The sequence below is a fragment of the Sus scrofa genome, chromosome 8 (genome assembly GCF_054392235.1).
Source record: "Sus scrofa isolate SSC_HxYL_T2T_F1_AM1 chromosome 8, Sscrofa_HxYL_maternal_Yorkshire_Landrace_v2.0, whole genome shotgun sequence".
NCBI classification, from domain to species: domain Eukaryota; kingdom Metazoa; phylum Chordata; class Mammalia; order Artiodactyla; family Suidae; genus Sus; species Sus scrofa.
Genome location: NC_139390.1, coordinates 120,384,154 through 120,399,258, shown reverse-complemented (window position 1 = coordinate 120,399,258; position 15,105 = coordinate 120,384,154). Strand labels below are relative to the sequence as shown.

Here is a 15,105-nt window from a genome sequence, read left to right as displayed (position 1 = left end):
AAACACTAGGCCATAACAGAAGAATACTTAGTATATATAAGAGCGAGCAGCATGACACAAAAGCATATGTGGACACACACACACCCCCCCAAGTAAAAAAATACAGAAAAATACTGCTATTAATGTTGCCTTTATATGATGAGATCATGGGCTTTTTAAGAAAATCTTTTTAACCAACACTTTAATGATAAATTTTTTTGTTTTGTTTTTTTGCCATTTCTTGGGCCACTCCCACGGCATATGGAGGTTCCCAGGCTAGGAATCTAATCAGAGCTGTAGCCACCAGCCTATGCCAGAGCCACAGCAATGCGGGATCCAAGCTGCGTCTGCAACCTACACCACAGCTCACGGCAACGCCAGATCCTTAACCCACTGAGCAAGGCCAGGGACCGAACCCACAACCTCATGGTTCCTAGTCGGATTCGTTAACCACTGCGCCATGACGGGAACTCCAAGTTTTTTTTTAATTAAAAAAACTTTTACTTAAAAAATTCAGTAGCACTTAGAGCCAAAAAAAAAAAAAAAAAAAAATGACAGTGCAAAGCTTTCAAAATGCAATATCCATGAAACCTTTATTATAAAGTTCATTAACTTTCAAAAATAGCAAACAGTCCCAGCATTAGATACACCCTAAAACACATTTCCTTCACAAGAGCAAAAGAGAAAGATAATGAGTGAGAGGAGAGAGCCAAGAGCCGCTGGTGTGTAGAAGGTGCTTACATAATTGTCTCTTGCAGACCAGCCTGGATAGAGCTGCATATGTAGCTGTCTTTCCTTCCGTGCTAATTCATAATATTTAGCCTGTTCTTCACGGGAGAGGGCATGCCACTGAAAAAGAAAGGGGAAATAGGAAAAAAAAAAAATCAAGTAAAGGCAAAATAGCAACAGTATTATATATTTCATATTTCAAACACCAAAGAATGAAAACACTAAGCATTTAAATTTTTATTTTTAAATGACAGAAAACCATATGTTGTGGAAATCCACCCAGGGTTTGGTGGCTGGAGTGATATTCAAGTTTTGGTTTCTTGATTCTCTTCTCATGTTACATGAATCTTGTCAAGGGATCGAAAGTGAAATGGCCTGACACCCAACCTCTCTCTCCAATACAAATTAAAGAGAACATTCACTGGTGAACCTCAAACCCAAGTTAGCTTTTTCATAGTTTGTAGCATATTGTGACACCTGAACCCAAGCATATTTATGCAAAATGAAGTAATTTCCACATCTTTTCCTTCCGCATAGATACATCTTTGCCTTACATGCACACCCCACCCCCATTCTGTCAAATGAAGAATATGAAACCTTCATCATATGATCCTGTCAATAAAGCAAGACTCTTAAGTCAGTCTCAGTCTCTTCACCCACACTTCACGCTGACTTACACCAATTGTCCATAGGGAGAACACAGATAACACCGTACAATCACACATGCACTCTTTACGTTTTTTGTTTGTTTTTGCTTCTTAGGGCCACACCTGCAGCATATGGAAGTTCCCAGGCAAGGGGTCGAATCAGAGCTACAGTTGCCAGCCTACACCACAGCCACAGCCATGCCAGATCTGAGCCATGTCTGCGACCTACACCATAGCTCACGACAATGCTGGACTCTTAACCCGCTGAGCAAGGCCAGAGACTAAACCTGTGTCTTCATGGACACAAGTTGGGTTTGTTACTGCTGAGCCACAATGGGAACTCCCACACTTTTATGTTTTTAAGCTTCCTTCTGATGGAAAGCAAAGAGCACGAACTAAGTTTAACATCTAGACTTTGAGACTGTAGAATCTAATTTGGAGAAATAGTGGCTGACAACCTGCAAAATTTCTATTTTCCTTTATGTAACATATATATCACATGGAGCAAAATCATTTAAGCAGGCAAAGCACTGTTTGGAATTTTAAGCACACTGCTTTGTGTGTTTGCCCCAGGGGCACAGTGGGTAGTTTTCAAATACATCCCCCTACTTCCCAAATGCCAGGATCTGTCATCAGAACCTCCCAGGAGAACTGGCTGCACTTTGGGGGGACCCATTAGCCAAAGACGATGGCTCAGAGTCAGTGGTTGCAGAAGTGGACCTGAGACTGTGCACGGTACACCCACACGCTCTCTAGGTCGGCCTGGTTCCCACTCCATTCTCCCAACTATTCTGGTATGTGCTGCTTCCCATTTTGTTTCCTCCCATTAGAGGGTGGGCGATTCTTATTCACATCTACTCTGCATACTGATTTCGATTACCCTGTTCTTGTTTTTAAAAATGATAAAAAGAAAAGGAAGGTGTGGCTGGATTGATGGAAGGATGGAGGAGTGAGGGAGAGAAGTGGAGGAGAAAGAAAAGGTGTTGCTCAAGGAGAGTCTGTCTAAGCCCTCCTCCACTGGGATGCAGCCCCTAGGGCAGGGCTGGTACTCTCCTTAAGAAAACAAACACCTGCTGCTCTTGCCTGTTAAACTCTGAACTCTTGGGTACTAAAGTACCTCTGGCCTCATCCCATTCTCCACTCCAGCCTCCAGTCCAGAGGCAGTGGGGCCACAGACAGGGCAACGGATTCCACTTCTTTCAAAAAGCCCCTTGAAGGTCAAGGCTTCTGTGTTGGGTAGGGTAGATGATTTAATTTTTAATTGCTTTAGAACAGAGTGTAAAGTTAATAGGCAGGACACACAGCAGGATTTGACCTTAGCCTTAAAGGGCAAGTCAGGTGATATGCTTTTCTTTAAAAACAAACAAATAAACAAACCTACCTGATAAAAGTTACCTGATACACAGTTGCTTGTACCAGCAGAATAATCACAATTCGTTGGGTTAAGCCTAAAAAGGCACATTTGAGGAACAGTGGAAGATTTAGGCAGGAAAAGTCACACTGCCTCTGTCAACTGACGACTCTTCTAAATCTAAGACACTGACCTGATGCTGGAGACCTTCACAGGGAGTAAAAGCCAAACTAGGCACAGTGGAAAAGAGCAGTGTACACTTTTATTTTTAAAGACTGTTCATTAAGATTTTGGGAGCTCCCAGTGTGGCACAGAGGTAACAAACCTGACAAAGATCCATGAGGATGAGAGTTTGATCCCTGGCTTGACTCAGTGGGTTAAGGATCCAGTGTTGCCGTGAGCTGAGGTGTAGGTTGCAGACACAGTTTGGATCTGGCATGGCTGTGGCTGTGGTGTAGGCTGGCAGCTACAGCTCCGATTCGCTGATTCAACCTATAGCCTGAACTTCCATATGCTGCAAGTGTGGCCCTAAAAAGCAAAAAAAAAAAAAAAAAAAAAAAAAAAAGGTTTGATTTAGACAGTTTTGGTGCTAATGATGTGACTGGCAAGAAACAAAGTGTCCCAAAAAAGGAACAAAAAAAGAGACTAAAAGGAAAAAAAGTATAGAAGTCTTACTCTCTCTAAATTTGTTTATTCATTTGAAAATCTCTCATATTACTGAAATATGTCAATATAAAGATATTTCATATAAAACATTTTTGTAAATATATTTTTATATATAAATATATTTTATGTAGATATATTTTAAAGTATAAAAAAGCTTAAGTACTTTATAGTATAATTTGGTGAAACTTACAGCAGCTTTATAACTTGTTGAGAAAACCTGGAATTGTGTAATTATCTCCTAAAATGTGTACAGAGTTGAGTCTTTCACACAAACAACCAGTTGTACACGCAGAAATTTTTCAGTTATAGCAGGAAACTTAGGTTGACAAGACCCCACCTAACAAAACTGAATAAAATTCAAGGAGAAAAAGCAGACCCATAAACTAAACTGTTTACTTGCATTTTCGATTGCTCTTAGTCCTCTGGTATTTCTAATGCACAAGCTCTACTCACAGATGAAAGAAACATCATTTACCAGAGTAAAACAATAGGTAAAACTATGGTATTAAATTTGTGCATTGGAAAAAAAAACAAAGCTTGATATAAACTAGAAAGATGATCCTTAGAGGAATTTCTGAAACACAACTGACTAAAAATGCTTTCCTATCTTTTTTCTTCCTTTTTTTTAGGGCCACAACTGTTGCATAATCAAGTTCCCAGGCTGAGGGTCAAATTGAGGCTGGATCCTCAACCCACTGAGTGAGGCCAGGGATCCAACCCACATCCTCATGGATACTAGTCAGGTTCTTAGCCTGCTGAGCCACAACAGGAACTCCTCTATCTCTTTTGCTTACTTAAAATTCACCTACTTGTTGGGAAAATACCCATTCAATTGGAAGAAATTTATGCAGTCAATCCCAAGATTTAAAAATTCTGGCAACAGATCTACAATAAATGGATTGTAATTAATAGCCTTCAAGGTATGAAAAAAATCTTAAAGTAATATATCATGTTATTATTACTTATCATACAAAGACAACTTTGATTCATTCATATGAACAAACATTTCTATGCTAGGGATACAGTAAAGATGACTGAAAATCAAAAGATAAAATGTTCCAGGATGAATTTCAATTCCACTATTAGGAATTCTAATTATTCCAGTGTAAAACTTCATGATTTTAAAGCCAGGAACTTTAAAGAACTAGCAATGACTGCGCTGCCAGAGGGGTGTTATGAAAGGACAAAAAACCTGATCTTAATCAAAGAGCTCAGAGACCTATAAATAGAAACAGGTGTCCAAATCAAAGACAGAACGAGACCCCAAATGAGAACCATCCTTTAGGACACATGCTCTGATGTGGGGGTTGTTAAGTGAGCTGAGAAGGTAGCAACTGTTGGAAATGCGAATTAAAAATAGGAAGCATACGTCCATATCATATCCTTACTTACTCTCTTGAGCAGGAAAATAACTCCTGCTGGAGGACCAGGGACCTTTAACTCGAGGAAGAAAAAAAAAAAAAAAAAAAGTGAAAGATTTTTACACACGCTGGAATAAGAACCCTTCTTTTCCCCTGATTCTTTCTTTTAAAGGGTCAGGGGAAATGGTCATCAGTCTTTAAGCTTTTAGGGCAGAGTTCTTTAAAAAATGATGGGAATCACTCTTCTGCTAAGATGTGGCTTGGGAAATCATCGTAATTATTGTTATTAAGTATTTAAGAATCCACAGGGAGACAGAGTATTGTACACAGGGCACCAGAAGAACTATAATCTACCCCTGCACCCTACCCTTGAAACCCTGGTGTCTTGCAGATTAGAAATAGCTGCACTTTTATGCTATCTAACAGGAATCAATGATACAAGAAAACCTGCTTTCCTCTATCTGTTCACATGGAATGAAAATCTCTTAAATGTTTTCTGTTAACGAATGTTGAAATGTATTAGGTTCTATAGCAAACATGATAAAAAAAAAAAAAAGACCATCAACAACAGCTGAAACAAGATCTCTCAGTCTCACAAAGATTGCCAAGACCCTCTTTCTCATAAATGTTTAGTTGCAAATCATGAATTTCTTGAGAGGCTGCAAAAACATACACAAGGTGATATTTTAAGAAGCTACCACACATATATGAAGAGTATCAACAAGTTAGGATGAAGCATTTCTAAAATTACAATGTAATTACAGTAAAAATGTAATTTGAATTAGGAAAACTCCAATTTTCTCCACCATTCTTCAGATACCTAACCAAACCCATTTCAATAACTAGTCTTTGGGCTGGTGGTTGGATAAAGAAATCTCAGTGTCTGGGAGTTCCAGTCGTGGTGCAATGGTTAACGAATCTGACTAGGAACCATGAGGTTGCGGGTTCGATCCCTGCCCTTGCTCAGTGTGTTAAGGATCCGGCGTTGCCATGAGCTGTGGTGTAGGTTGCAGACATGGCTTGGATCCTGCATTGCTGTGGCTCTGGCATAGGCTGGTAGCTACAGCTCCGATTAGACCCCTAGCCTGGGAACATCCATATGCAGCGGGAGTGGCCCAAGAAATAGCAAAAAGACAAAAAAAAAGGAAAAAAAAAAATTCAACAGTATATATTGGACGGAAAAAATAATCTGAAATTGGAAGTTTCTCATTTAGGGGAAAAAAAAAGAAAAAGAAAAAAGAAATCTCAGAGTCTGTCCTAGTCGTAGTCCAGTGCCTGGTACATGACAGGCTCTCAAAAAAATATCTTAGCATGGGTGAAAGAAGCAACCATGACAATAAAAAGAGGGGGAATCCAGAAACCCGGTCCAGGTACACTTTAAGAATCGGGAGTTCCCGTGGTGGCGCAGTGGTTAACAAATCCGACTAGGAACCATGAGGTTGCGGGTTCGATCCCTGCCCTTGCTCAGTGTGTTAACGATCCGGCGGTGCCGTGAGCTGTGGTGTAGGCCGCAGATGCGGCTCAGATCCCGAGTTGCTATGGCTCTGGCGTAGGCTGGTGGCTACGGCTCCGATTAGACCCCTAGCCTGGGAACCTCCATATGCCGCAGGAGCAGCCCAAGAAATGGCGAAAAGACAAAAAAAAAAAAAAAAAAAAGAATCAGAGAGCATTTTTTTTTTCTAAAATAAAGACTTTTCTGGCCTGTATAAACTAGGGTGGAATGATCTGAGTTCATCTTGTATGGGGCAGCCACCTCTGCTGGCCAGGGGCCATCCAGAGTGCGTGGGTCCCGGGAGGCCTTTCCCTAGCTCCAAGTGGGCCAAGTGCTCTCCTGCTTTGGAGTCTGCACGCACGCTGTCCATGGGACAGAGTCCACCTCCTGCTACTTATCACTCAGGTCTCAACTATTTTCTCAGAGGGGCCCTTCCTTAGCCTCCCTGTTATTCTTTCTTAGATCCTTGCTCTTTACATTCACAACATTTATCACAATTTAAATTTTATATATATATATATAATTTATGTATATATGATAATAGTTGTCTAATATCTGTATGCTGTCACAAAACTTTAAGCTCTATGAAGACATATAGACTATATCTGTTTCATTCCATAATAATTATCTAATGCCTACCACAGTGCCTGGCACATAAAAGACAGTCAAGAAATATTTGTTTAAAGAATGATAATAGGAAAAAAGTTATCATTTACCGGAAGCTTTCTATGTACCAGGTACAATCTAAGCTGTTTACCATGTGTTCTCTCATTTACTCCTCCTAAAGGTTGTCATGCTCTCTTTGTTACTCCCCAACTGGCTAGTGATTATATGAATGCATTCTCTCACTACCTGATATGTAAGTGCATTTGGGCAGATTTTAATGAAGCAGTTCCACGGTTACCATAAACATTTATACCCCTCCCCATGACTTACCCTTCTGCCTAGAATCTGGTTGATAGCTGCACTTTCCTTTAGAGTACACTCAGCTACGACGTTCGCTCTCATTTCTTTCATGTATAACATAAAAGCATTCAGAGGCTTCTTAATGTGAGGTCTTTTTGGCTCTTGCTCCTTTCTCTGTTCATGCTGAGGCTTCCTAAAAGGTGGGAGTGTGGGTGGGGTAGGGGGTAGAAGAATAAGGAAGAGATGGGAGGAGAACAGCAAAGTGTCTGTTTACATCCTGAGTCCAACTCGGGCTGGGGACCACCCTCTGGGCTCTCTACACTCCCCAGAATACCATCAACTTAGAAGAGCAACTCACTGACTCTTTGTGAATAAGGTTCCTTTGGTTTGGGAAGGTTTACCTGTGGCTATAGAAGTATTTAACACAACATGGAAATGGGCTTGTGAAGATGCTCCATCTACAGCCCTGAGGCTGAGCTCCTTGGTCACCTTAGGAAAAGTTGAACTTGTAGTGTGAGTGATCAATTCTCCCCCAGAACGGAGATTATTAATTTTTGGGTCAACAGCCCCCTCTGAGAGGCCAATGAAACCTTAAACTCTCTCCTCCAAACAAATGCATTCTGGCTTTGCCTGTGTATGCAGGGGCTTTATGGATCACATGCTCCCTGCCACCCTACTCTCCTGAACCAGTACAACTCCTAGAGTAAGAAACTCCATTACTAATCTCTTCTGAGAATTTAGCCCTGCTCTAAGAGCCTGAGACAATCCTGGCCTGAGCAGAAACCCTGGGTTTGGTTTGCCCTTTTCCCTTGCAGTCCATGCTTATGAAGCCTAGATGCAGGGTAACTGCATTTCCAGGAGGAAACACACTGAACCCTCCAATCCACTTCACTCCCATGCTCCCAGACTATCGGAACCCAATTAAAAACTGGTTAGTGAATGGCTAAATAGTTCAAGTGCCCAATGCTCTGAAGATCACTCCCCCTTGGGGAGTTCCCTTGATCTTTTGAGGTCTGTGCACCTGTCCAATCTCAGAACCAAAATCGAAGCAGTGAGAGTCAAGCTGCTTAATGTCCTCAGGGACAGAGCTTTCAAGGCAGAGCTACACTGATTTTCATAACAACAGAGGGGGATGATTCAACAGCAGAGAAGGAATTGTGCGGTTTAAATCCTCAGTTCCAGAAGTCCTTCCCAGGTGAAGACAGAGGCACACTTACACGTGCATTAGGTCACTGTCAGTGTGGGGGTGTTCTTGTTTGACCTGAGGCGTTACAATAGCTGGATGAGGGATGCCAGTTGTGTGGGGACCAGGAGGACCAGGAATCATATGATGAGAAAACCTAAAAGAAGGAAAGACAAGGAAACAAATGTACTGCTGTAGCTAAAGCTAGATGGAATTTCAAAACAACCCACACTGTTACTGGTTGAGAGTGAAAACACGTCTTTGTACATAAAAGTATTAACTAGAAGTCAGGGTGGAATGATGATTACTTTCTTTCCTTTTTGTATTCAGGTGGAAAATATTTATAATTATTCACTGCCTAAATGAATTTTTTTTTTTTTCAAGTTAATGGTGGAATCTGGCACTTTTCCTGGAAGGGCTCTAGACCATAGGGTTTAAAAAAAAAAAAGTCATTTTTCTTGCAAAGCAGTTTTCAGAGAAGAATTTCAGTAAAAGCAATTATTGGAAATATACCACTTTATTAAGATTTAGCTTTTTACATGATTTTAAAATCTAAACACATCACATTTAAAAATCTCTGTCTACATTCCTAAGTGAACCATAATATTCAGAGTCTTCTCATCCTGCTGGCCTCTTTCTTAACATTAGGAGAGAACAACTGAGAAGACGAAGGACGGGAAGATTTATCCAGTCCCCAATTTAATATGGTTGTTATCAATAGCATCCCAAATAATTTTCTACACAGAAAGTAGTATTTGAAAGATCTGGCCTAATGGAAAACTGATAACAAAATAAAGGGGAAGGATTTAATTAAAGGGAAGGATACAGTTCTGTATCAAGGTAAAAACTACACATGCTAAAATAAAGGCTTTTCCCAGAGGATGCTTGTAGAGTATTAAAAAAATCTTAAAAATATCCACCACCATCCAACACAAAGGAGGGAAACTGCCATGCAAGAAAAATAAAGACAATACTTTCAACAAGCACTTTGGATAAATGTGGATATACCCTAGAAATTTTTGCTTTTCTGTGTTAAACATTTAATTTGACAGAAACAACATTCTCAAGTCTTTCATCACAGCCAGCCTGCACAATTCCTTCATCTAGGAAGGAAAGAAGGGACTCTGTTTGGGTATGTAATATTTCAGAAACAAATTTCAAAAAATTCAGGAGGTGTAGGGAAAATATGTGATCAAATTATAATGCTTTGCTAAATGTATCATTTGCAATAATTCATGATGCTGCTTATTTGCCTGTGAGAAAATCCTGTTACATCATTCCTACAATTTTTTTTTCTTTGTCTTTTTGGGGTCGAACCCTTGGCAAATGGAGGTTCCCAGGCTAGGGGTAGAATCAGGGCTGTAGCCGCTGGCCTACACCACAGCCACAGAAACGTCAGACCCAAGCCACATCTGCGACCTACACCACAGCTCACAGTAATGCCAGATCCTTAACCCACTGAGCAAGGCCAGGGATTGAACCTGCATCCTTATGGATGCTAGTCAAATTTGTTTCCACTGAGCCATGAAGGGAACTCCCTAATTCCTACAATGTTAAAAAGCATAAAAATATATTTGGGGGGAAGGATATTAATTTCATCCTTTCTCAACCAGCTAGATTTATAATTTACTGAAAAAATAATTTTTTAAAAAAAGCTGAAATTCACCACAGAAAACTGTGAATTTCACACCTAGATAAGAAAGTAAAGATTCACAACCATTTACTAACCCAACCATTTGGCTTCCAGCATGATAATGCTAGGCTCCCTTGAAAAAGCCACATTGCACACACAGATGATACACCACAAATGCGTGTGTACATCAAGCGCAGGGCACAGAAGCCATCCTTTCCAGAGGCAAAAGCATTATACAGAGCAGTGTGGCACAGCAGACCTCACAGAGCTTCGCTTGCACCAATATGTCCACACAGGGCCTGATTCACACACTAGGACACACACTGATATGGCCTGATAGCCCATCAGCACCGGTCCTTCTGACAGCCTTGGTCCAGGAAGGCTCTAGACTCTCTGGGCATTTGCCAACAAAGTGATAGAACTTCTCTCACAGAAAGCAAATTACAGAACTCAGATCAAACCAGTCTTTATCCTCCCCCTGATCCCACCCCCCAGCATACTCTGAATTGAACAAGCACTTCTTACATCTCACAATGTCCCCTTTGGGGACACTTGCCAACCCATGGCTAGTGAAATCTTCCATAGGCACAGTTTCCCGGTGAGGCTGAATCACCCCCTGATGGGTGTGGCTGGCACAGTTGGGGTGCAGCGTTTGGCTCCTACCCAAGGATCTCCAGGACGCCTAGTGTGGGAGCCAGGCACCCTGCGCAGACAGACGTGGCTGAGCTGTGCACCTTGTCTGGCTAGACTGAGAGGCAAGCAGAGGCACACGAGATGCAAGCGCAGGAAGGGCAGCCTGTCCTGCAGCGCTGTTTCCACCTCCACCTACCTGGACATGGAAGTGTCGACTGACAGTGAGGATGGGTAGGGTTGCCTGAATCCTCCCGTGATGGGATATACAGGCTGACCTTGCCTGAGGTCACAGAAGAAAGGAACCCATCAATGACAAAACACCAGCAATAAGAGTTTGATGAGGGGAGGAGGAGGAGGAATTCAAAGGGAATTTTTGAAAAGCGTTAACTATCACATTGCCTGCTTCCCTTCCTTACCTTCCACACAATCAAGGCACTGTCTGCCTTGAAGGAAATTTCCCACCATAGGCTATGAAGGACCTGTCTTCTGACCCTTTCCCTCTCCCGGCCCCACTAATGCTTTGAAGAAAGTAGGCACATGAACAATGTTTATTCAACAGTACAGAACCTGAGAATGGTGAAATACTCCTTTCAGCTTAGTAGTTTCTCTATCAGAGTCTGAGAATTTCAGTGAAGGGAAGAAAGAAGGAAATTAAAGTTCATATTTATATCAAAATAAACAAATTTCTAAAAATACTGCATATCCTCCCCCACATACCCATGCTACAGTCATGAAATAAAAGATTAATTCATTGGAATTATTTTCTCTCTGCTCTGAGAATTCCATCTCTGTTTTTCCTACATCTCACACTTTTCATTTACATGGTCTTTTATTTCCAGATGCCACTGATGCAACTCAGCCAAGGATTACTGCCCCTAAGTAGCTAAATTCAGACGGAATAATTGATGTAGGTTTCAAAGTGTTCGCATAATCAATTAAATTCAAACAGCGTTATTGACCGAGAGATTTAATGCTAAAGAGAGAATGCTGGAATTTCCACGGCAGGCTGAGTCCTCCTTATGAAGACGAGACAGTATAAGGATGTCAAGGGGGGCCGGGGGAGGACTGGGGCCTTGACATGGGGTCTGTAGGGACAGAGAGTCTGATAAAGAAAGAGAAAACACTTGCTAAAGTTGAAGCACTGTTTCCAGGGAATGAGCAGTAGGGAGAGAAAAAGGGATGGAAGTGAGAGCAGGGAAAGCTTTGTGCTAACAAATAAAATGAGAAAAATAGGCTACCCTGTATCAAATTATTCTTTTTTCTCTAAATACATTTCTCTTCATTTACCTTTACAACTAAAAAATTTTTTGAAAGCAGTGGTATGGATTTTTCGGAATTAACAAAATAGCATTTGGATTCTGAAAAAAGAAAGTCCAAACATCAATTTTTCACTCCTCTAAACTCTGGTGCTTGCTTTATTAAAATTCGAAAGATACTTTTTGTATTTTTTAATTTCTCTCTTGTTATTTGTCATTTACCTCACTTGCACATTTATAAGCAAAGATGGACATTCAATATATCTAAGGTTATGTTTCAAAAATATAAGCTGTTCATAAAGAACTAGAAAAGAAAAACCACACCAAACACTTTGTTCAGGCATGGCGAATGCCCAAAGCCACAAATTGAATCCATAAAACTATAAGCTTCAAAGCAAATGCTACACAGTCATTTTCTACACATATTAGCAAAGGAGTTCAATCCATTTCAAAGTCTGTATGTTTTTTAATCTGAAATTTCATTTAAATTGAAATGAAATAAAGTTAGCACCTTGCTTGTTGATGTGAGGTTTCTTCGGCTCCACAAGTGTTATCATTCATAAAGCTAACTTCCATGAGTGGGCAGTACAAGAACATGTATTCAAATGCCTGGCTGAAGGTTGCAGGAAGGGTCTTACCAGCCAAGAGGTGGGGTAATCTGTCCAACACCACCCGGAGACAGGGGATAAAAAGTAGGGATCTCAGGAGCTGGAGGGTGTCTGGACATGCCTATTAAAAAGAACAATGGAGAGGCAGAGTCAGGACATTCCACATGAAGAGAACTAGAAATGCAAGAAAATGCATTGTGTACCTAACACTTAAACTAGAGAATGAAACAATGTTTTTCAGATCCATTTAAGAGCAGTTTGTCAACTTTTCTCAAGATTTCTGCATCTGAGAAAACATGTCTTAAAGGTAGTACATCTTAAGGAGCTCCTGAAAGAGTAAATAGACATCAAAAAAGACTTGAAAATTATTTCATTTGTCTGCATTATCTCACTTTGGTCAAGAAAATGGTAGACAGTTGTTTCTGTGTAGAATGGAAAAAGACAGCACTTCATAAGTAGAAGGCCTGCCATGATGTTCAAGGATTAGGTAAATTGCTACTTTCAGATTTTCACTGGCTCCCTTATGGACATATAGATTTGGGAAATGTGATACCTCAGAGGATCAAAGATTAATTAGAAATCATCTTCAGCCCCATAATGGTCACACTTGATATGATTCATCTGGTCTCTGCCACTTTAGCTCCAACTAAGCTCTTCATCAAGTTGAGTCCTTTGGGCTCTGAGGTCAAGCTGTTCTGGATTAGTTGTATTCCACAGAAAATGAGAGTGCCACCAAATTGTTTCTTGATCTCACACTCCCTATAGTACACTGCCCTATTACTATAACATACCTAATCCTAGTCCCAAATGACATCTTTTTATTTGTATCTTACCTTGGGTACAGAAAAGAAGGGGTAAGACAGACATAGAAATATGCAAAATTAAAAAATTAGACTTTTTATTTGTGGGCAAGTGATTCTGAATAGAAAAAAAGCCACATGGGTATCTTTACACAACTAATCCGACTTTAAAAGACCATTACCATGTATGAACACATACACCCAGAATATGTATTCAGTGGCTATCATTACACTGACCAGTATGCAAAATTAGGTGAGTACACAGAAGATGCTCTTTAAGCATTCTGCCTTTTCAAACACTATTTAAAATGTCTATGAATTTCAACTGGATTTTAAAAGATATTACAGGCCTTGAGCATATGGGAATGGCTTAAGAAATGTTACTGCGAGTTCTCGTCATGGCTCAGTGGAAACAAATCTAACTAGTATCCACGAAGATGCAGGATCTATACCTGGCCTTGCTCAGTGTGTTATGGATCCAGCATTGCCATGAGCTGTGGTGTGGGTGGCAGACTTGGCTTGGATTTTGCATTGCTGTGGCTGGTGGCTGTAGCTCCAACTGGACCCCTAGCCTGGAACTTCCATATGCTGAGGGTGTGGCCCTAAAAAAAAGAAAAAAAGAAAGAAAAGAAATGTTACCTTCAAAGTTGATGTTAATTTTCCTTTTCCTACAACTACACTTTCCCACTCGAAGCTGCTCCCCACCCCATCCAGGCCATACACTGAGGGAAAGGTAAAAACGAATGTGCTAAATAGGAAATTAAAGTTATTTTTCTACAAATAAGAATGGATTCTGGTGACAAACAGTTTATATTTACTGGATAATTCCATTTAGAGTTAGAGTATGTACATGATACTCCTTTTTGAGGGTTTTTTTAATTTTGGATTTTGGAGGATAAAGCTAACCAGCCTCCCTGGAACTTTGAATCAGCAACTCAATATACCATGATCTAAGTAGCTGGGCCACATGATAAACCAAAAGGCAAGCAGAAGGAGAGAAAAAGAGTAAAACAGCAAGAGACCTAGGAAGCTGTAGACTCTTTTCTTATTTTCTGGTGATGCATGTACCTAAATGGAAGGATATAAATGCAAAATCATGTAAATTACTTCTTTTTAAACAAGGTTACATATCCCCTTAACTACATGGTGATGAGGTACACCAAGTCCAGGACAAAAAAAGTAATTAAAAACGGGGTTTTTATATTTAAACAAATGCAAACAGTGTATGGAGTAGAATGCGAAAATTACATACATTTTTAGGACAAAATACTTCAAAGAAACTGCAAGCAGACAATTTCTGGTCATGCTCACTAGTCCCTTCTCTAGTTCTGAAAAGTTTGTTTTTTTTAAAAAAAAAAGTCTGAGGAGTAATGATATAAATTACAATTAGTAAGATAAACAAGGTAGGGTAGCATTAAGATATGGAAACAGAAAAGAAAGTAAAATTTGGTAGCTAGTCATAAAACTGTCTCTTTTAAAAATTGAACTCTCCTAGATTTCTTGAATGAAAAACTCCTGAACCATCATGCATTATTCTCTAAAAAAAATTTTAAATAATGTTATTCTTCTAAATAAGTTCATTTCAAAGTGCTCAGAACAGGGACTGGGACATAGTAAATACTATGTAATTGTTAAGAAAATAAAACTAAATAAAACCTGCTGCTGGATTCTTTCTGCTGATAGCTTGTTGGGGGCTTTTATATCTACCTCTAACTGTCAGTAGCATCTTTCAAGTTCCCAAACATTATCTCCAGCTCAGACCCTGTTCTGGGATTGTGACCCACATGTGGAAATTGCCTACATCACAATTCCCCTCTTCAGATATCCCAGAGGCACCGAAAACTCCTCGCTACAGCCAAGG

The 15,105-nt window shown here is 40.2% G+C and overlaps 1 protein-coding gene across 17 annotated transcripts in view; it reads right to left on the bottom strand.

The window, feature by feature from the left end:
* The window catches only part of LEF1 (lymphoid enhancer binding factor 1), a 118,994-nt gene that overhangs the window by 19,525 nt on the left and 84,364 nt on the right, over nucleotides 1-15,105 (bottom strand). For 4 of the 17 annotated variants that reach the window (XM_005666937.4, NM_001129967.1, XM_021100281.2 and 1 more), the window contains 5 exon segments: nucleotides 12,475-12,565; nucleotides 10,777-10,860; nucleotides 8,349-8,471; nucleotides 7,162-7,324; nucleotides 721-828 (listed from right to left, as the gene is read on the bottom strand). In XM_005666937.4, the coding sequence (XP_005666994.1) occupies nucleotides 721-828; nucleotides 7,162-7,324; nucleotides 8,349-8,471; nucleotides 10,777-10,860; nucleotides 12,475-12,565 (569 nt within the window). 17 annotated transcript variants of the gene reach the window in all.